This window comes from Apis cerana, linkage group LG11 (assembly GCF_029169275.1).
Source record: "Apis cerana isolate GH-2021 linkage group LG11, AcerK_1.0, whole genome shotgun sequence".
NCBI lineage: Eukaryota > Metazoa > Arthropoda > Insecta > Hymenoptera > Apidae > Apis > Apis cerana.
In genome coordinates, this window is record NC_083862.1 from 12,840,077 (window position 1) to 12,863,747 (window position 23,671).

A 23,671-nucleotide genomic window follows, 5' to 3' on the forward strand; every position below is an offset into this window, starting at 1 on the left:
AATTGTATTTACCATCAGAAGAAAAATTAACTTTCTTTAAAAAATTATCAAATTTTATTATATTTAAATTTAAAGTTATCAAATTCATACTATTAATTGAAAATGATTGAAATTGATCTTCTATAAAATATCATATATATTTATTTTTAATAACAATATATATGTATATATATTATAATATATATTTATATATATATTATATATATGTATTATAATTTTTTTATAAAAATAAATTAATTTATATTCAGTTATTAAGCATTTTTTTTCTTATAATTTATGTAATAGATAAATATTATATAAATATTATTTATATATATTTACAAATATTTATATAATTTAAATAAATGTTATTATATGTCAATCCGTACCTCATGTTTCGTCATCCATCTCATCCGTCCTCCTACTCACTCTTCTTTTCATAGTCTTCCTCTTTCTCTCTAATAATATGTGCTTATTCCCCTCTTCCGTTAGTATTTCTATCTTTTTCTACATGTAAAAGTATACGCCCGACGACCGGCAGTCTCGGTCAAACTTCTGTGAGGTGTGTATGTTGTGGGTTTCCTAAATTCGTCAATGTCTGTCGTGAATTTAAATCATAAAAATTCCAATGAAACATTTACGAAAGTTGTATCAATCAGTTCAAAAACATTCAATCATTCGAAAACAAAAAAAATTAGTCATCAAGCTTTCAACTTTTCGACGGCTCTTCGAAAGAAATATCGATCAAATAAAATTTCAATAAACATTCGAAAGATCAATTGATCATACAAGTAATTAATAAAAAAAATTCATTGCATAATTAAAATTTATTAGTGAAAAATGTCACGCGGGATATTGAAGAACCGACACATAAAAGACGAAAAAGAGAACAAACGTTTTATTGGGCAGATGAATAATAGGATAATAATCCTGTAAAATCGCCAAGCGAAAGTAGGAGGAAATAAATTAGAATATTATAGTGGGAGTGAATTTCTGAACAGTTAAGCTTTAAACAGTGCAACAGTCTTTGGGGTAAAATCATAGTGAAGCCACGTGTCGCGCTTGTCAAATCAATTATTTCGTATTGCATTCACTTTAATGATATACTTAAATGATAAGGCAAACAAAGGACAAATAATTTTTGTTATCTATTCATTCTTCATATACGATAATTTTAACTATCCACAGACATAGTTATTTAAAATACATATTAAATTAAATAACATATCGACACAATATCCGTATGAATTAAATAAATTATGATAACGAAAATAAGGAAAATTGAATAAATTTTCACGAGTTAGATTTATCAAAAATATTTATCAAAGAATTATCAGAATATAAACAAATTTTGACAAGATATGCTCTATTTGAAGATAAAAATAGAATTAGTCAATATTCAAAGAAAAAAATTACGATTTTTTCACGCTTTTCAATAATTTAAAATGGAAGTTAGAAACAATAATGAAAATTCTCTCTGGGTGTTCGGATATGGATCTTTGTGCTGGCATCCAGGTTTCAAATATAAAAAAAGCGCGGTAGGACACATCAAAGGATTCATTAGAAGATTTTGGCAAGGAAATACAACACATAGGGGAACAGTAGAAAAGGTAAGTCTTAGAAATTTAGAATTTTTTTTATTCTTTTATTCCTCTTTTTTCACACTTAAGAAATGTCAATTCAGAATTCCATCGTAAATATTTACATTGTTCTTTTTTATAAAAAATCCAATTATATACAAATTTTACAATAATATTTGTAATTGATTAATGATGTATGAAATTATTCTTAATAAATCAGAAATGAAAACATGCTTAATTCTATCATAGAATTTCGAAATACATTTACATTATAAAATTATTATATTAATATTATATTTTGCACTTTAAAATATATATATGTGTGTGTGTGTGTGTATATATATGTTAATAAGATATATAAATATTGTCATTTTCATTTACAATGTATAAATATCAAATAAGAGTTCGTCGACAAACTAAATTTTTCATACGGACTTCACCTCAGATGTGCTATTTATATCTTTAATTTTCTTGTTCATGAATTCGACACGTGAATTCTTTCACAAAGCCTTGGCAATCTTCCACACTGTTATGGTAAAGATGAGTTTTTTTTATTTAACGCATTTTGTTTACAATAAATGTGTTTATTATGAATATTTGATAATGTAATATAAATATTTACTTTACATTACATTTTTTATTTCTCTTTTTTTGAAAAAAGAAATATTCTTATTTTAACAATTTAAGAAAATTTTCAATATATTTTTAAAAATCATAAAATAAATATAATAATAATAAATAAAATAATAAAATTTTTTTTAATATCCGGTAGCATATAATGTTTGCGGAACGATACTACGGCTCAGTAAGTGCTTACGGATGCTTCCATTAAGACTGATGAAAATCGGATATAGTTTCACCTAAAGCGCGTTCCAATTTCTCTAATTGATATATTATTATTTAATTTACCGAAGTACATTTTTCTAGTCATATAGTTTAACAATTTTAATTTTATTTTATTTTTAATTTTTTATATTCTATTATATTTCTTTTATCATAATATAGACAACTTTTATCAAATAAAAATTTCTCTTCATCTTGTATTGCGGCTGTCTGTCAATTAATGTGAAACCAGTTATAGCTCGTAGAAACCAATATCTTTTGCAGATACATTATTTTATATGTTGTACATGCATATGTTATATACTTACGTCATTATGATGTAAAAAATACAATTAATTTCTTTGCAATTGAAATTATTGGTTATTTATTTAGTGATTTATTATCTATTTTTATTATAGCCTGGACGTGTAGCTACATTGGTTGAGGAAAAAGAGGTAATTCCACTTACTTTTATCATTAACCTCAAATTTATGCGTCATTACTATTGATTAATAATATAAACGTAATATCTCCATTATTTGTAATGAATTGCTTCCGTTTCGTGATAAATGTTTTCTTTGTTTATAAGGGTGTTGTTTACGGTCGAGCATTTCAAGTTCAAGACAGTACAGCATTGCCTTATTTGGAAAATCGCGAATGTACTTTAGGAGGATATATGACAACAATTACAACATTTTATAGTCGCGAAGGAAACAGAAACTTTCCAGTCATCATTTACATTGCTACCAATAAAAACGAACACTGGCTTGGTGATGCACCGCTTCAAAATATAGCAAAACAAATCTCTGAGTGTTCAGGTCCAAATGGGCACAATGTCGAATATCTTTTACGGTTTGTTTTCCCATATACGGTCGTTCTGATTTACTCGTTAAGTTATTTTATGCTTTTTTTTCTTTTTCTTTTATTTTTTTTTTTCTTATATTTTATTTTATGTGTCACGCACAGATTAGCAGAGTTTATGCACCGTTATCTGCCAGAAGCTCATGACGAACATTTGTTCACTTTGGAAATATTAGTGCGTTCGAGGATAAAAGAAATGAATATATGTTTGAATACGTTAATGGGTGACCGAAATTTCAATATTGATATCGAGGACATCGATGTGAAGGATGACGACAATGACTTCGTCACCAATAACACTACTGGCAATCTCAGGAAAAATTCCTTCCAATTTACTCTTCAAGTACCTGACAAGACTATGCGTTGTCTCAAAATGTAGTTTACATTTGTTAATGCTTCAATATTTGCATTTTTGCAGAATTTAAAGAGGCAAATAGATAGTTAAAGAAAATAGGATAAATAAATCATAAATATTCTTTATAAATATTTATATTAAAACGTTCGTATTTTCCGAGAATAATTCGTACAATATTTGAGAACAAATATTATACGAATTAAATCTGAATGTAATACAAATGTGTTTTAAGAATAATGAAAGCCATGTTTGGCAGCTTCGTATTATAAAATATATTTGCATGTTAAAATGTCGCACTTTTATTTTTAAATGTGCTGGATATTATTTCAGATGATATTTAAAAAAAAAAAATTGTGCCTTAATTTATTATAATTGAGCATAATCGTGTATGTATTACAAGTGTTCCTTTCTATAATTTTCAAAATTGTAAGTTAACAAATTTTGTATATTGACATACAAAATATACTGATTTATAAAAGAGATAATATTAAAATATTTTATTATTATTTTGTCATTTTATATATCATAGTTCGGCTCAAAATAAAAATGTAGTTATCAATGAGAAATGATGAAAATATATTCAATTGATATCTCGTATCTCATCTATAGTCACGCGCTAGGAGCAAAGATAGACAAGAAAAGTAAGTAGTGAGAGAAGGATAAAAATAGGATAAAAATTAGGAAATCAGCGCCATCTCCAGAGTGCCGTAAATGAAACTCGTCTAGCAAGAAGATCAAATTGATCTTTATCGCTATCTTTCGAGTATCGAAGATACCTTATTGAATCATATTTTTAGAAATAGTCAAGAGATGGCGTTAATTCTCAATTTTTACTCTACCTTATCCTATGTTTGAAGAAATGTCTTTAATAGTCAAGAGATGGCGCTGATAGCCAATTCTTATTTGCTCTCCTTGTCTATCGTGAGTTTCATTTGCGGCACTCTGAAGATGGCGCTGATTCTCTAATTTTTATCCTATCTCTATCCTTTTCTCATTATCTACTTTCTATCCTTATCTATTCTTATTCTTCGCACGTGACCATAGACAAGAAAGATGAAAATAAATGTTGATAACAAAAATTATTGTTATTACATTATTTTTTTAATTTTTAATCGATTTATACTGATCAATTAAAAATATCCATATTATAATCCATACAATTTGTACAACATACTCAACTTCTACACAGTTAATTTTACATATTCTTTTTATATCATTTTTACAATTATAATTGCTTATTTAATATAATATTTTTATTTGAAATCACGTGCAAAGCCATCATTCCTAATTAATTAAAGTTACTTGTGACATATGAGAAAGAAGAAAATATTTGTACCATTATCGGCAGATGATTTTCATAATTTTTGGTAAAAATATAAGGAAAAGGGAACATGGAATTCCTGGTTATGCCGCGATGGCGTGGTGGGCCTCAAAGATCTTCGTTATTATTTCAGCGAAACGAAGCGTGCATAGATGCACGCTCGAGTTGGTTCCTGTACGAGTTGTTAACTTCTTCGTCGAGGATTCTGACCAATTTATTACACATAATTCGTCGTTTCTTTTTCGAAATAAGTAGCCCGAAAATCGTTTGGCGATCTCGCAAAAAATTAACCAAACTTCGAAGACATAAAAACAGAATTACTTTGTGTGTGTGTATATATTCTTAATTACACTCTGTAAGAAATAAAATTTTTCGCAATCGATAGCTTTATAATATATCTCTTTACATGTAAATATTCAAAAAATTCGCATAATTTGAATACCTATTTTTATTCGACGAAAAAAGAATCTTCGAATTAAACATTCATTACGCAGAAATACCTTTTGAAATTTCACATTCTCCAACGAACGAATTAACGATTGCGATATATACGTTCAGTAACGAAAAAGAATCGCGTACAGCGTGGCGAGAAATGAATCGTTACAGTCGACGATGATCCGTTTAAAAAAAGAAGTTTCACCGACTTAACGACTTAACAAAAACCACATAGAATCACAAGAATTACATATTTTTACCAGTGGACAGGAGATCTGACAGGGAACATAGGGACGAAGAGTGGAGAATCTCTTTACGGAACGTACGTAAACGAACGTTCGTCACGCACCGTGGCGATAAAGCCAGCCAAGTATCTCGAGGATAACGTTACTCTTGTGTTACGTGTATGCTGTCCTGTAATTCCATTAATGCATTTTGTGGACAATTTTAAGAGATTTCTTTTTCTTACCGTGAAAATTAATTAAAACAAAAAAAAAATAATTGCAAATTTATATCCAAAAATTTATCCAAGAAGACATTATATACAGCTATTTTATTCTAACATGCAGAAAATATTAATATTTCAACAAACTTATATTTAAGTATGGAAAAGTGTTTTATACATCGATTACACATCCAAGCCATTTTATTCCAGTATACGTGGAATGCTAGTTTAATGGAAAGAGGGCAGAGTATCGAAGAAATCGAAGTTTCAAATTTTTGTGTATAAATTGCGCATAAGCGAACACGAAACGATCGTCTGGGAACGGCCAGGACGAAAATATATTTCCGCCCGCAAATAACTTCCATAAGCTTGCTTTCGTGCGGAAAAGTCGAATATACGGTTATACTCGCTCGTCACGGTTATTAAACGCGTATTTCTTTTCTTTCCTATCGTGCACGACAGATATTCAAAGCGCGCATCGATTTGAACCACCCACGAGAAATTTCGATTGCGATGCAATCCGCACAGACTATATTTCAACCTCGAGCGATGGAAAAAAAAAAAAAAAAAAAGGAAAAAAGAAAAAAGGAAAAGAAACGCGCAAGATTAGAAAGTTCTCAGGTTGCGCGTAACGAAATATTCCCAATGTCATGCGTCGATCATTTTTTACGCGGTATTAAATTGAACGAACGATGTCGTTTCCTTGCCTCTTCATGGCCGTTGGATTTCCGCAATAATGGGATAGGCACTGTTACACGTTTTCCCGCGTTTTTTCCTGAAAAATGGCTAGTGGTATAAAGAAGGGGAGGGGAAAAAGTGGCGAGACCGTGGGCCGGTTTAAAAGGCGTAAAGCACGACTTTATTTTATTGCTGGTGTGACGATTTCCGTCACGTTATTGTGTCAAGTACTAAAGTGGGTAAAAAAGTCGCCATGTAATTCGTTCTTCCAAATTGAATTGCGATATAACTAATCTAGACTAATCTAAACTCTTTTCTAAAATATTATTCAAGATGACGAGTATTTTATTGAGAGTGAAACTTTGGAGGATTATTTTTCTTCTTCTTTTTTTTTATCAACAAATAATTTTCCAATTGTCCCTGTTGAAAAATCTTTACCTATCTATTTTGATACACGTAATGAGTGACGTAAGAGTAACTGTAAAATTTCTCTCTTTCTTCTCTTTTATGTGTAAAAATAAATAAAAACGGCACGATTGTCTGGACAAAAATCCGAGCCATCCGAGTGAAAGTTTGCCATTTTCGTTTTCGCGGGACGATCTAAACGCCATTGGTCGATGTTACGATTATCCACAAGTAATTAAATTATCCTCCCTTATTGTTACGTAATCCACAAAAGAGTGAAACTGCGAATCAATTATTCATCGTATTGTAAAGCGAGAGCGGGTCGTTTTTACCGACCGTGAGAGCGGTTGCTTGCAATAAAGCCAGCCTCCTTTTGCGGTCCGCTCGTTTTATCAAGTAAAATCCTTTCTCTTCTGACGCACGGACACGTAACACGCGCGTTGGTTCATGCATCCTCTTAATTACGCGAATCCACGCATTCGCAATTACACCGATTAACCGTGTCTCCATTCTTTTCGACGATCAAAATAAAATAAATCGTAATACGGCCAAGGTTGTGCGCACCTGATCGACAATGCGCGATTTCTAACGTTCCGTGTTAAAACTTAATCGGAATAATCGGCTGTCACGCAACAACACCTCGCATTATTATTTTATTGTCACACATGTGGCGAATAACTGTGGATAGTTAGAAATAAAATTCAAATTCCAAGCTTCAGTTTCTTATTATAAAAAAAATTCCTTTCCTCTGCCGGCTTAAAGAATCGCCACTTTTCTGAAAAAAAAAAAAGGAAAAATCAAATTGTTGATTTTTAACGCGCTCGTATCGATATTAAAAATTATATTTAAAAATTTATTTTAGACAGAATCTTTTCTTTATTACATTATATTTCTCGTATATTCGATCAATAATTCTATTGATTCTATAACTTTGAAAAAAAATCAATCCGTCAGATTTTAATCGAACATAACCTGTTTGGGGTCTTTTACAATCACATTATCATTGGTATTTTTCCGTGAGAAGGGTTTGTACTTCGGAATAATGACATTAACTTGCCACAACGTATGAAATTTCTCCGGCAATGCGTAATTTAGGGGTAATAACCGGGCAGATGCAGATCAGAATCGTACGGTGCGGTGAACGCTGCGGCATTTCGCCCATTATTGCCTCGTCTCTTTGTTCCTTCGTCTAAAAAGCTTTCACCAGAGACGTTTCCTCGTTTCCTCCGCGTCGCGTGTCTTCCTTCTCGAAGCATTACCATCATCAACGCAATTGCGATGCGTGCCACTGTCAACGTTAAAACAAACTCGGTGAAATTGAAAGTATACTTTAAAAACTTGGTGTTCAATTAACATTTCTTGACAACTTGCTTTCCTTCGCTTTCCAAAACTCTCAAAAGTTTTACTCTAAAAAATAAAATATTCTTACTTAAGTATTTTATTTGAAATAACATTTGAACGAGTGAAAATATTCTATTAAAAATATATATATATATATACATTTTTGAGAGTAAAAGTTAGTTTTATCAAATACATTCGCACCTTAAGGGTTTTCTAAAGGCTTAATTGCGAGCAAACGCGGGAGAAATTGAGATTTAATTAAAGAGAGGAGTTAATAAGAATAGAGCATAAAAATGAGAAGCACCTTGACACGTATGATTCTATGAAATTAGATTATACGGCTAAAACTGTCTCATTAGCGTCATTAACTCCGCGCATCGTTGATCATTTAGCCGCGTTATTCCGCCGTGGCGCATTAATTAAGCGTATTCACAGATTTATTAGTTTTACTGGGTCGCAGTTTTATGAACATTCTTCAACAATAAGTATATCTTTTCGCATATCTATTCGCATATCCATGGACTACCAGAAAGCGACAAATATCTTGCCAGAATTTTACTATTTTTCAAAATTTTTTCTTCTTAGATATCACGCAAAATAAATCACATCACTTTTTAAATGAACCAAGTTTCCAATTATATCTTGACTTCCAAAGAAGAAAGACTTGTTGGATCAGCACATTTTCACTCTTATCAAAATTATCATAATTTATCAATTCGCGTAAGAGGATACCTGAAATAAATAATACAAAGTTAGAAATGTAATACGAATTAAAATAATACGATACTTATAAATTTCTACATTTTTTTACAAATTCAGAAAATATATATAGTCACCATCATCATTTTTGAGGAAGCGAACAAGGCGTCGGATCGATTATCCTACGCGTCTCGTCGATCGTTTAAACGCGTCATTACGTGCATCGATTAATCGCACTTGATCGCATATACATATGCACGTGGATACCGTAGCACGTAGATGCGTTCGAGGAGACGAGAGAGAAAGGTTTCTGTGCCGCAACGAAGCCTGTGGGCAACACGACCGTGTATATTCGTTTGCGCTGGTTGCGCTATTGAAATATCTGTGCTTGGCGCTTTGCACGATGCACCTACGCGAGCTTCGAGTTTCGAGGCTGTGATACACGCTGACCCCTTGATCCCCCGTTGAAATAAATCGCACGATTTATCTTGTTTTAGCCCGTGATGGGTTTAAGGATAACGATTCCATTGTGGATTTAATACACTGTGCGATAAATATTTGTACAGTGCGCATCGGGATTAACGTAATTGAATGGGGATAAGGGTCTGTGACACATTTCGGTTGAAGTTGAAATAACGGTAAGGCATGGTTCTACGATCCCTGTAGATCATTTTAATGCGCGCAGATTGTAGATATTACGATGGAAGGATACGTAAGAAGCGTGTTTGAAATCTAATGTAAGGAAGAAGAGAGAAGCTGAAAAGCAATTTTCAGTTTCATAGTAAGGAGAAGAACACTGTTAACTATTCGGCTAATATATATATAAATGTTTGGTATCGTATATATACGTGATATTCTCTTCGTGGTAAAATATTGTTTATTAATTTTCGTAGAGGTTATGCGTAGAATGCATAAAGTTGATTGATATTCCTCTTTTTTTTCACTTTTCTTTTATTTTACTTGCTTTAAATTCTTATTTCCGATTATCATTCAACTGTTACACGTTCAATTTCAATTTTGAATTCTCGCATAATTATTTCCAACTCTAATTGCATTGCGAAATTACTTTCTTACGTTTATAGATAATCGACTCCTATATAGGCGATTACGTATCTTATTCGTATCCCAAATAGTAAAAAACCAATGAATACTGGTTTGAAAAGCTTGTTGAAAACGATCTGCTCGCAGCTAACCCTTTCACAAAACTCGTCCCTTAAATTGTTATTTCTTATTACGCGCGGACATTTTATTGCTATGGGAATGAATATTTTACCATCGTGAGAAGCACACAGTCGAATTATTCTATCGATTACACACAGGCACTATCAGGAAGGATATTTACCGGAAGAGCTCGCAGAGTCAACGACCTAACATAATCCTCGGAATAATCGCCGTGATTTTTCCATGTTCGTTTCTGCGATTCGTGTGTTGCGCTCGGTGGCACCATTGATCGAAGCGAATACACAACCCGAACGAGCTAACGGCGCTGAAAGGTTAATCATATCTATATACCGGGTGGTCGAGAAACAAATTTGATTCTAAGTGAATAGCAACATATGGGTCATAGGGATTTTCTAGCTGTATGGTTGGTCGACGTGTACGGCCATATTTGCAAGAGAACACGTGAAAAGTCGAAAAGAATTATTTCACGTATTCGACTTTTTCTTTTGCACGCGTGTTATCGTCAGTAATTATGTATAGTTTTTTTCTATTTTATTTTGCATTTTTCAAGTTTTTTGCACTTATTGAAAATCAACATCTATCATTATCGGAGAAATTGTGCCGATGTACGTAATTGGCCAAGGTGATCGATAACAGATACCGCGGGAACATTGAAAGAAACCGGAACGAGGCCTGATTTCTCGAATCGTATCATCGAACGGATGGGTTATGGTGATCAATGATCGGCCGACAGATCGATCATTCACCAAGCGCAATACACGTACACGCGATTAATAACGAGTAAGAACGTGGCTCACGAAGTTCGCATAAATTCATGGGGTAGCAACCTACTTATCACCTGCTACGCTCGTGAAACGCTATCCCTTTAATATCGTTTTACACGGTACGTAATTATCAAAGTAGATCGTGGACGGCTCGATAGCGAAACAATAAATTCTGTGAGACATAGTGCGCGATATTCGATCAGTGTGTCGCCATAGATGTTAATCGACTTAGAAAAATCTATTAATAGATTTCCAGCTTTCACATTTTTTTCAGTTATCTTGAATTATTTAGGATTAGTTGTATCAGCCTATTAACAAAAAGAAAAAAATTAAAAGATACGATATTCGTGACAAAAGAAAGCTTATTAATAGGTTTTCAATAATTAAAATATTAATATTTTGAAGATATACTCACGACAATAGAATAAAGTGTAAAATCGATTAATTGTAAAAATGTAATCTAATCACGACTAATTGCCAATATAAGTAAGTAATATGATCTTAATTTAAATATATTGAAACGCAAAATAATTTGTGTATAAAAGTGTACGGTTGTACAACATGTATATCTGTCTATTGAAAGCTGACATCAGAGACTGGCGAATGAGGGAGTTGGAAGATAGAAAGATGCGAGATGTCAGCTGTAAAGTCCCTCTGGGAGAAAGAAATTTTAGTTTTGGGAAGGGATAACCACGAGTAAAGTCATCCCGCTTGCGTCATCCACCTGCCGTATACACCGTGCGTGTCCGGTACCGTTTTCGGTACCTGTTTCTCTTTTCTCGAGCTCATGGCACTGAAGCTGACCATGAACTTGTCGATTCAATTTAACGTCGAATAATTATCACAATTATCTTCTCTCTACTGATTACTTACAAAATATAATTGGAGAATAATTAAGTTAATCGTTCTTATACGTTTTATTATATTTTATGATCTAAAAAATGAACATAGAAATAAAAATAAATAACATTTCTTAAGTGAACAGTGGAATGTGATAATTAATCTTTCATTACTTACATGCTATTTTTTTGTGAAATTTTAAATGATTAATCTTTCTTCAGAATATTTGTATAATATCTATAAATTGAAATGTGGAAAAAGTGATGAAAATAGAATAATATTTTTTTTAAATATAAAATATTTTTAAATAAAAACTTAAGTATAAATGTTTTTTAATAGATGATCACTATACGTTATATGTAATGATATGATATTATATGTGACTATATAGCAATATGATGATTAATGTTCAATGAAGAAAAATATTTTTAACGTTGATTTCATATTGATTATTTCGCATAAATAATTATAAAAATTCTTGCGTTAAGAATTGAACGCAAGAATCGTAAAATTCCAGGCATACTTTTGTTCTTGCATCATAAAGTTTTCTGCATCTCCGCGCACAATATCAACGACTGAATCACTTGGCTTCTTTACTAGTTACTTTCAAAGCTTATTGCGCGGTCTCAGTCCCATGGAAACGCGGCAGCGTCATAATTGAAGTTCATTACATCTCGTTCAAGAGTCGGCTTTTGCAACAAAGATCTCTTTAACATAACCTCTTTTTCATTCGAGTGTACAATCCATATCTACTATTATACCTGAATCGAACAAAAAAAACTGTTATATAACTTGAAAAAAAAGAAAAAAAATAAAAATTACTTTCAAAGAATAGATGATCTTGGTTAGAAATTCAGTGTTGATCACAGGAGCCCTTAATGGTAATGGTTAGTTCCGTTGAATAATTTGCAAGAAGATCAGGCAAGAGAAATTTGCAATTAAAACGGCTAAGGGATCTTCTTTCCCTCGGGGAGACACACGGGGCACGGATGCATTCCGATACGAAGAAGCCTCGTGGTCGCGTGAAAGTTGTTCTCCTCTCTTCCTTCATCAATATCGGTTTCTTTTCCTTGCCAGAGGACACGAAGCCGCCGCCGTTGGCTCATCCAAGTCGCGATTTGCCAATAGCGAGTCGATGAGCTTCGAAATAACCTCCGGCTAACCCATGACCACGTCATCCTAACCTAGTCACGTGAGCGGTACTTTAATATATATAGAGAAGATGAGATACGCGGAAATGCAAGACTTTATATCTATGGAATACCTGTAGAAGCGTTTCTTCGATTTCCAAATAAACTTTTCAAAAACGAGGTTAACATCGCTCGAGACGATATCATTTCGATACTCTCCATAGCTTTAGAATTATTTCCTCTATTTCGTTTTGTTTATTATTAATAACAGATTAATAACAAATTGTTCAGAAGATCTTAATTTACGGCAGTTCTTACGTAAGGAATATTTATCGTAGGTAATAAATAACGTTTGATATATTGTTTCTTGTTAAAGTGTCAAGGATTAAAAGTATGTAGAGGGAGTTACTATCGCCTAGAAAAATTCGTCCATAAATAGAAACTATTAAAATATTCAATTTCGCGAAACGATTGTAAAATGGCAAATCATTCGGGATTATTTGCGGAGATTTATTAGAATCTTGACCTACGAGAGATTCATCGAAGTCTTAGGCTCCTTTTTCAACGAACTATTAAGCGCGTTGCTCCTGCTTCCGGCGTTTAAATCCAAAGTTAGGATGGACCGAACGGTATATAAAAAAGTAGCCGTAGGCCGATGCACGCATCGGCTATTATTATATTAGAAACGATTATTCGTCTTTGTTCCTGATCCGATTATTCCTGCTCGCCTTTTTGCATCACGATAATCTGTTACTAGAAATTTTGAATATATTAAATAGAACGATACGTGTATAAGATAATTGGCTTTGAATATAAATTTCTAAAATTAAAGAAGCTTAAGAATTACAAATACCAACATAAATACTGTCCATCATGGAAGATAATCACAAAATTTAAATATATGTCGCCTGTTTACTAAAAATAGATAGGAGAGTATCTAGAAACAGCAGCGTGAGCTTATTTCAAAATGTTGGCAATTTTGCCTTAATCGTATATTCACGAAGATTAGATATATGTTTCAAGATCGTGCGCCCATGGCTTGATGATTAGCCTAATGGGAAATCCGGGTCTGCTCTCTCTCTATGACTTGACTTAAGGGTCACGAAGTCAGTCAGGTGAATTCTTCTGTTTCGAACAGACAACCTCCGGATTACTTTGTTCCTTGCGACTCTGCCGGTTCTTACCGACCTGTCACTGACCGTTTGATGTGACGTTTATGTGCCATTGTGATGGTCGGAATACATTAACCCTTTAGAATAGGGAATTCATCTTCCGTACAACAGCATAGATCTTGATAGCGTGGATAATGGAGCAGTGCATAATTCTTTCAAATAATTCTCGCGCGTCGAATTATCGTGTATTTATAAATTGACAGTAATTAATTTTTTAGCATAATTTTCACATCGAGGATTAAAAATATGCTCCATTTTTGTAGAAATATATAACACATGAAATATCTGAAAACAAAAAAAAAAAATAGAAATAAGAAAGAATAAATAAATAATTGTACGAGTAATTCATAGTCACGCAGCGTCAGTGTTAACATTTCGTTTTCATAAATTATTCACAAATTAGAATATAAATCTATAGATTCGAGATAATGAATTCCTCGTGAAAAACGAGGACACAGTCTGTAGATAATTTATATCTACCACTCTTTGTATCCGTGCTTCCAGCTTCCTTTTTACTCTTTGTCCTGTCGTGTTCCTGTCTTCTGCGTACACCAGCACGGCATTAGATTCTTCTATTTCTTTTTATTATTCCTTACCCTTATCTTCTTGTCTACAATACATCAGTTCTTTTGTCGTTTATCCGTCGTGAATCGTCTCGTTCCACTTGCTCCTTTCGTTTCCTTCATTTTCATTTTTCTTTTGTCTCTTCCCGCGGCCAGACTCGTGACGAGAAATACGAAACAATCCGCACGCTCACGGGAACACACACGTCGCTTTGGAAAATACTTTTCATTATTCACACTTTGTACCTCTTTGCATACGATGCGCTCGAAATGGGAACCTTAGAACTTTGTTATTTTCGAATAACAAACTGCCTCAAAACTCAAAGAAATGTGGACGAATATCCGTTATACGTGATTTTCTGATCTCATTTATCGATCCTACGTTGGCCACCCTGTCCAACATTCCCACAGCATTCTTTTACGGATGCGACACCGTCGGCGGTTCATTAATTAGCGCGTTCTTCGCAGAAAAATCCATAAGATTAGAATAAAAGCGTCGTGTAAAATTGCAGAAAACGATGCCACGCAGTTCTCTCCCGGCATTTTCGCGATTGTGATATCATTATCGTTGTTATTAACGTCGAAGGACGTGTCTTTACGCATCGGCGACCGCGCGGCCGAACAAGCAGCGTAGAATAGATATTTGATGGCGGTGGAACGCGATTAAGAAAACTATCGATTGTCCCTGAATGATCGAAGGTGAGAGAAGATCAAATCTCTCGAGTAAATCGCACAGTCGCGTATGGCGTTCATTTTTCTTTCTTTTTCCTTTTTTTTCAACCGGTGATTGTAACCCGCTCGACCATCGACTGGATGCGTTCTCTTTATGGTAAGCGCGATTTGCCAACGCTGCAATTGATATTTACGAGGACACGAGTACCGTCGACCAGAAATAAAATACTGTGCCTGGGAGCAATCTCGAACGCAAAGACAATTTAATCTTCTTCTGAATAAAAGTTTCTATAAATTAATTATCGCAATTATTCCTTTGCCTTTCTTTCGAAAATTCAGAGAATATCCCTTACAAAATGAATATATTCTGAATTTCGTCGAAAACTTATCTCTAATCTGTCGAATAAAGAGCAGGAAATGAGCGGTGAATTCATTGCAAAATTGTCGAACCGTTCTCCGCGAGTTTCTGGGGGATCTGATTACATAAACAAACGGAACCTCCTGTCCATTACGTAAAAGGCTCGCCTTCGCACGCGGTGTGGGATCGACGAGGGAATATACGATGACGATGTCAGATGACGGCGACGCCAATGATGATGATGTGGCCGACGAAGGTGAGGCTTTCCGCTGTAATAGGATTAATTCGTAGGAGCCGATGAATGCACGTGATGCGTCGGTGTTCTCTCTTTCTTCTCTGTTTTCAAGGTGGGCGAACGTATGCAACGCCGCCGCATCGTAATTCCTGCTTCATCGTTGCCGATCTTCTATGCACTACAGCCACTATCTCGTGTCCTCTGCAATTTCGCTCGCGTAAGTTTCGATTTGCGAGAGTTGTATCTTAAGGTAAAATCAAATAGAAAATTTTTACCCACATTAAACATGACAGATGATTTCCTTCCTTTTCGATATGAAAAATATTTCTACCCTGAAAGTAGAAATTTCATAATTTTAAGAAACACAAGTTTATATATTTAAAAAAATTAAAATAAAATTAAATAAAAATCTACCTCCAGACGACTCATTTCGATTTTTCCACGCTGCTTTTCTACTAAAAATTAAAAAAATTGATATATTAGAAAGAATTAATCTCTCGCGTTAAACGTAATAATAAATGCTTGACTCACGAACCCATCGAATTAGCATCATCGGTTGATACGATTAATTGTAGTGATTCATTGTAGAACGTACGAATGTCTCGAATCGACGGTGAAAAATTCACGGAGGAGAAATTCGCGTTCCGAAATAATCGGGCGGGTTGCTGTTACGAAAAAATCATCGGCCCGTGTTATCGCGCCGGCTCGTCCGTTACGAGGCTCCTTCACGACGAATGGGAAACCTACGCGTAATTAGAAAGTACAAGGAGGCTCCGATCGTTGAGAATGCAGCGTAACGCAATGCAAGTGGAATTCCGTTTGATTTCCGCGGCTGGCTCCCCGCGAAGCCAATCAACTCGTTTGCATCCTTCCGATTATTTATCGCGTTCCTTCTTTTTTCTCTTTTCTTTTTTCATCAGAGAATCTTGCGCTTCCCTCTTTTTAGATTTTCTCTACCTAATTTTTCGTTCGTCGATTAATATTAATGAAGAAACTTTTCTACTTTGTTAATTATTCTTCTTGTAATAATATTCTAATATATTCTTTTTTTTTTTTCTTTTGATACTTCAGTTACTTCAAAGAGAAAGATCAAAGCTGTATGTTAATTAACATACAGATAGATAGCTATTAATTAAATTAAAAAAATTTTGTATACGCAATAAAATTTATTATTTTTAAAAGATCTTCATTAGGAAAGAAATTATTATTCAAGTCGAATTCGATCATTGAAACAAGTTTCATTGAAAATATGAAATTAAAAATACCGATGACGATTTTGCCGTGAAAAATCACTCATAGTCTGATATCACGCTCAAAGTAAGGACTATTAATACCGGCAAAGAGAGCCGCTGGAAATATTCAAGCGTTGCATTCGAAGGGGAATAGGTTCGCGGTGGTTCTAAGTACACATGGTCATAGTCTCCTCTACACGTACGCACGTGCATATACGTGCATGTACCGACTCTCGTGCTCTTGCGGTTACAGAGTGTTTGCACGACGCGGAGATGAGAGAAGAGAGGAAAGGATGGAAGAAGATCCGTGCCACTCGGTCATTGGTGAACGTACCGTGCCGTACCGTGCCGTACCTTGCTACATCGTATCCCTTTGCATCGTTTTATCGTCCATGTCTAGGATATTCTTCCTCTTCTGTTTTATTTTTATTCCATTTTCATATCCCACCAAACATTCGAACTTCGATTATGTCGATCAAAAACGTGGAGCTCGATTTTGAAAACTTGAAACTATTTTCCTGTAATAAATAGACATTTGTTATTTTCTTCGAATAAATGAAATTTAAAAAAAATATTGATTTGTAATCTGTGTAGTTATTCAAGTAAAATGATCGTACATAAAATACTTTACCCGGTAGTAGTAAGTAATGTGTGTTTAAGATAAGAGAACTCGGTGTATGATCGAGGTTCGATATATTGAAACGTTTCCCTTATCTCGAAACTAATTTGTTGTAATAGCAATGCCACTATTTCAAGGATCATTGGTTTTACGATTCGCTATCTTTCGAAAGATCAATTTTAAACGCGCACAATATTTTGATTAATTTGTCGTCATCATTGCAGCAGCTAGAGGCAGATTAACTGAAAGATTAATTTTAAAAAATTCACGTTGTTTAAAACTTGGAAAGAAAAAAAAAAAAGAAAAACGATTGTATTATTGTATTATGTGAAAAGTGTGGAAAACAAAAAGCGGCGGTTTAAAATGTGCAAACACGCCGCGTTAAAATCCACACACGAGTTTTGAAGCCAAACTCGAGCCCGCATTAGAGCCTGTTCAGTACCGGTAAGGTCAAAGGATATCACCTGCATGCCCCGTACACGCATCCCCTCCGCGAAAAATCCTCGAGCATCCGCTATACTTGACCTCTTACAGTAATCTCCATGACAGTGTTCATGGCGCATAAAAACGAAATGCTAAAAACAATTTAAATTATACATCAAGACACCGTCACGTCGACTTTTACCCACACAATTACGCTCCACTCGTATCATTAACAATTTCCATCGATTCACTGTGGTGAATGTGAAACCTAACCTAACCTTGATCGATTATAACAATTTTTAACAATTTAGAAATATCTTGCACTTGAAAAACTAAATGATATATTTTTTATCAAAGGATATTTCTATATTCACTCTCGATAATACAGAAAAATAATAGTAATAATATTTTGTGGAATTTTCAGAAAGGACGGAAAAAAAGGAAGAAAGGAAAAGGTGCGAAGCGGCGCGCGACAAAATCGAATCGAAATTCTTGCGTTTAAGCGGTGCTAAGGTCAAAGGATATCAGCCGCGCGCGCGCACATCCTGCCGACGAAAAGAACGCGCGTCGAAGGTCTCCGTAGAGGTTGACCTCTTGCCGGTAGTATCCTCTTCCCCTCTTTATCGTTCCTTGCCCATCCTTCTCTTTCGACGCGCGCAGTGTTCGAAGCGCACTTCGTACGTACGCTTAGAATCTAGGTAAAGCCGGCCGCGGCACCGGCAGACCGTTAAGGTTCGATCACTTAAACGTACGACACGAAAGGGGAGGGCATGCAGCTCGGAGAAGGTGTGGGAGGAGGTATACCTCTGCATACCTGCGTGCGAAGGTGTGTATAAAGCGGGGGAGCTCCAAATGTCAGAAAGAATCGAGCGGAATAAAGCGGAGTGAGCGGAGAATAGGATCGTCCGAGTTAGGAGAATAATTATATTGCCGGAACTGGATGGTGGAGAATTTTCGTGAAAAGAATTCGATGAACGATGCGTATCGATAGCTGGATGTAACGTAAAGAATGATTTTATAATTTTTGTTTCGTTATCTAATTGAGAATTATTCTGAAACGTTATGACGGGATATTTAATCGTTTTGTTATTTTTAAGAGTTGATAATTTATAGCGTTAAAATTTCCTTCTTCGTTCGAGGATTAAATTCATTTCAGAATGATTGGAAAATATTGTGCAGAGATCTGTTGATATGAAACTTGTTCGAAAGGCGAACGATTTCTTTTATTACTCAATTCTTCGATTCTCGCGACAGAGACCAGTCGTTTATTTTCCTTTGGATCGATACAGAATCGTTCTTTCCTCCGCCGCATCTCGATACGGTCCGTAAAAACCGAGAGATCACGCGGATGGAATTGAAGCGAGTGGCACGAACACAAAAGGAAAGGCGCACCGTTGCACTTGTACCTCGAACGACTACGGTTCTCCCGCTGGTGCATTCTAATCGAGTGACTATAATTAAGCTCGCGAAGCTCGTATTGGCGCCACGTGAGTATTCCTGGCGGGACGTGCCGGCGCGCGCGAACCAGTATTTATTGCGCGACAAAGAAATTCGCGGGACATGCTTCTCTAATTATCCATCGTGCGTGATACTTCGATGAATTACATCAATTAACGAACAATATGTATTCGGTGTGTCACTTTTTTTAACACGATGTATACATTTCTCATTGGTTTGCAAACATTTGGCATTTGACATGGTAGGAAGTGAGGTTAGAACATGGAAGAAAAGAAAAATTTAACTTGCAAATGGAAACATTAAGTGATCATTTTCACAAAGTGGTTGGAATTTTTCCGGTTATTAAGATCGAATCGATAGCTTAAAAATAAGAAAGGCGATTCATGTGTATAGCTGTGCTGTAATATCGACGAGGCACTAAAGTTTTATTAGACATTTCGAGCGAATTTCCATTTTTACGTGAAAAAGGTGATTCTAAACGAATCGTAAAAATCAACTGGTAACCTAGTAATATTTATTTTTACATAAAATAAAATAATAAAATAATGGTAATAAATTATAAATTTTTAATCTAAATTTTAATAGATAATTCTAACTAGAACAAGAAAACAAAATTAACTAAAAAGAATGGAAATTTCGAAAATGATGCATGCATTATAGAAAACGAGAGAGTGAATATCAACCTACTCATCCTTATTATTATGATTATTAACGTAACAAGAGTGAAAAGGGAAAAAAATAATAACGCTACAACCGTTCCCTAATTCCAGCATGCTAGAAATAAAATTCTGCGAGCCACGGATGTCCGTCGGCCATCGAAAAGAAGTAATCGTTCTGAAAAAAAGGTCGTTTCTGAAAAGAACCGGCAGAGAGCATATAGTGGTTGGTGCACCGGTTATCGACGATAATGGACCGGATCGTCGATTCGTACGTACGTCGCGTATAAAGGCGGTGCATAGTCGAATCGTGGGAATCGATCGGATTACATCCGCCCAATTAATTTTTTTTCGCCGGAACCGCCTCTCCGCGCATCCCCCTCGCGAGAGCTGTCCTCTTTCCTCACCGAATGCTCTTGTTTGACCCGGTGCACCGAGGTGCAACGTCGCGGTGCACCTGGAAAGGGAACCTGGAACCGGCCGGAAGCGGTCGCTGATGTTTTTGGCGTTCAGAAGAGATTTACTCGAGCCTCGTTCGATTTTAGCCCCAATATAACACTTGAGCATCTTCCTACCGTTATTGCCGATAATCTAACCTTAACGGTAATACGACACTTAAACGATATTTAACCTTGAAATACAAACGTTGTTCAATATTTCTCCTTAATGTAAACGTTCATATAATTTATGATTTTTTCTAGATTTTTATTTTCTCGATATAATATTGGTCGTTTTATCTTTAGCTTTAGTAATTTGACTTGTTATAACGAATAACTCGAGTCAAATGTAAATGTAAATTTATGTACAACGTAATGGATTAAAGTAATGGAAGAATAATAGTTTAGAATATGTCATATTTTAATCTTAATCTTATATTTGGTTTCTTTGAAAAATGTACAACTAGAGAGAATATAAATTAACGCGTATTAAAAACATATAAATAAAAATAGAATCGCAAAATGATAGGTTATTTGGATATCTAGTTACTTTTTTTTCCGAGGCGCCACTAGGCGTCACGTTGTCAATTAGCGAACACGTTACCGAAAGAATAAAGAATCTATTATATTCACTACAGAAGAAATCTTTATAGAGAATACGTGGAAAAGCAACGAAGCGTGTCGCGGTTGGTATACGAGCTCGATTCACAACGATACCTAGAGGAAGAAGCGGATCAAGCTCAGAAAAAGAATAGTAGAGGGGAGAAGGAAGAAGATCCTTAACGCCGTCTCACGTGGCTGTAAACTCTGCACGCCGATACACCGAACCGGAGGGCAAGTGAAAGTCTCTCAAAAGACGACGACGAGGAATATGCGCATGTATAGTATACTATATGTATACTTACGTAGATGTAGAACTGCAAATGTATATTTCTTAGCTGCATGCAATTCCACGCATCTTCTCGTGTAAATTGTACAGATAGATCTACAAGAAATTGTTAAATTTAGCTCTTAAATAGTTTCTTTTGTACAGATTTGTTTTAGAAAGATATTAATATTATAGGTGAATCATCAATTCTAATGATGTAATCACTATCATTCGAAATACACAACATTTAAATAAAATATATTTTAATATCAATTAAAATTAATTATTAATTACCTTTATAGTTGTTTTAGTTGTTTAAATATATTATTGAATGTTTATAAAAAATAATTATGGGAAACTTCTTTTTAATGAAGAAGATTTGAGGAATGAAAATAATTTCTCAGTTCATCGCGTCCGATCATCGTCGACGCGACGAATGGAGGCGCCAAATTTCCTGAGGTGAAATTCGACGTCGAACTGACGAAGGAATTTCGGAATCGTTGAAGCGCAACGGAATCGCGACGGGGCCACGTTCAATCCTATCTCTGATCGATTGCGACAGATTTCGTCGGACCGCCGATTCCCTTCCGACTATTCAACGCTTTCGCCTCGTTGGCTTTCCTAGATTCAGCCAGATATTCCATCGTGTATAGAATGGTGAAAACTTCTTTAAACTTGTTCCGCACACTATTTCGTAGCTCGAGCTTGTCTATCGTGTTCCAAATCGAGAATCGATCGGTAGTCGGCAACAAATCTCAAACGATATTTTCTGTCAACGTCGCATCGTTGCAAACGGATTGTACAGGTTAGAATGATGACAGGCAACTGAATTGATACCCTATTCTTTTTATAACCTCGATTCTGAACAAGAAATCGATTGATCATCTCGATATATATATACACTTTTATACAAGATCCCACGAAACATCTGTCGAACAGTCTGTCGACAATTGAAATTATGATATTGTAAAAACTTTATGATTTTCACTCGCGTTCCTAGTTTATGCGTATGCGCATACGCAAATATTCTCGATTCTTACATCGATTGCGCGAGTGCACAGTTGGAAAACATATCGATGAAAAGAAATACCGGCGGAACGGCAAAAAAATGTATAGACAAAAATGTTAATTAACTAGAGGGGAAAGGTGAAAAAGAATAAGATGGGCTGTCAGAATGGCGAGTGGGGAGAGGAGGCAGGCATAGACACGAAGAATGCCACGGCAGTCGTAATGGGTTTGCAACGGCGAAGCTGCAGGTAATAACCGGCGCGTATATAACAACACGATGAGTCGTGGGTAGCCTGGCCACGATGTTACTTCGACGACTTTCACGAGGTTCCCGAGCTTCTGCTTATATAGCGTACCGTGTATAATATCTTGTGAGACTGTGCTCCGTGGAATTGCGTCTCTGTTCTCGTCGACATCTCGTATAGAATTAATGGCGAGGGCGTTTGAGTATTCGAAATTCGATTAAAGCAGCTTTAAATGAATGAATTCGAATCGAATTCATCGAGTTATCGAATCGAAAGTTAGAAATCCGATTATCCGCAATAAGTTATCTAATATTCCATTAATTTGTGAATATGTCTGATATTGTTGGCTTTTTATTTTTAATATCCATCCATAATTAAAACGGCATTTAAACAGTAGTGGGAATTATTATTTTTAGGATTTTAATTTTTGCATTTAAATAACTTTGAGGCAGTTGTTATCTTCCCCTTATTACCTCTTTGAAATCAATATTTAATGAAAGATAATAATAGCGAGAAGGTAAAATCTAATAACGTGATCATAAATATTGATTATCCTTTTATGAATATATACGTATTTGTATTCTTATGTATTAACATTATAATCATTATCAATCAATAACGAAACGATAATTAATGTTTGCTGATAATATCAAATTGAATTATTTATGTACCGTGTGAATCAATATTTTATTATTTCTGTAGACAAATAAAACAAAGAGAAAGATTTATATAATTTTAACGTCCATTGGTCATTCGAAAATTTCACTTACAACGATTTACGAACCGACTTTCATCCATTGAAGCTATTTGGAATTATCTAGCGGTCAAAAGTCATAACGTACACGCATAAAATCAGCTTTCGTTTTGCAGAGATTCTAGAGATTAAAA

General features: G+C 34.7%; 1 protein-coding gene and 2 long non-coding RNA genes across 5 annotated transcripts; 2 read left to right on the forward strand and 1 right to left on the reverse strand.

Annotated features, from left to right (window-relative positions):
• Positions 1–483: 483 nt before the first annotated feature.
• On the forward strand, positions 484–4,075 carry LOC107995173 (putative glutathione-specific gamma-glutamylcyclotransferase 2). 3 transcript variants are annotated; one of them, XM_017052524.3, is made up of 4 exons: positions 484–1,589; positions 2,801–2,836; positions 2,971–3,233; positions 3,348–4,075. In XM_017052524.3, the coding sequence occupies exons 1-4, from the start codon at positions 1,425–1,427 to the stop codon at positions 3,619–3,621; spliced, it is 738 nt and encodes a 245-aa protein (XP_016908013.1). In that variant the 5' UTR covers positions 484–1,424; the 3' UTR covers positions 3,622–4,075. The 3 variants fall into 3 exon arrangements, with proteins under 3 accessions (XP_016908013.1, XP_061937975.1, XP_028521168.1); XM_028665367.2 differs by having other exon boundaries at positions 497–1,589; positions 2,971–3,269; XM_062081991.1 differs by having other exon boundaries at positions 496–1,589; positions 2,971–4,075.
• Positions 4,076–7,683: 3,608 nt separating this feature from the next.
• Positions 7,684–20,160, reverse strand: LOC107995177 (uncharacterized). The gene is made up of 9 exons (XR_009831979.1): positions 17,687–20,160; positions 17,424–17,587; positions 16,252–16,292; positions 16,117–16,169; positions 12,972–16,038; positions 12,530–12,891; positions 9,059–12,468; positions 8,527–8,954; positions 7,684–8,288 (listed from the first exon to the last, which is right to left on the reverse strand). It is a non-coding gene; the product is annotated as an uncharacterized LOC107995177 (long non-coding RNA).
• Positions 19,928–21,803, forward strand: LOC133666986 (uncharacterized). The gene is made up of 2 exons (XR_009831980.1): positions 19,928–20,068; positions 20,155–21,803. It is a non-coding gene; the product is annotated as an uncharacterized LOC133666986 (long non-coding RNA).
• The last annotated feature ends 1,868 nt before the right edge of the window (positions 21,804–23,671 follow it).

Coding starts and splice junctions, on each gene's coding strand:
- LOC107995173 (XM_062081991.1), top strand. CDS start 1,425: ATGGAAGTTAGAAACAATAATGAAAATTCTCTCTGGGTGTTCGGATAT. Junction 1,590..2,800: donor ATAGGGGAACAGTAGAAAAG/GTAAGTCTTAGA, acceptor TTTTTATTATAG/CCTGGACGTGTAGCTACATT. Junction 2,837..2,970: donor CATTGGTTGAGGAAAAAGAG/GTAATTCCACTT, acceptor TTTGTTTATAAG/GGTGTTGTTTACGGTCGAGC.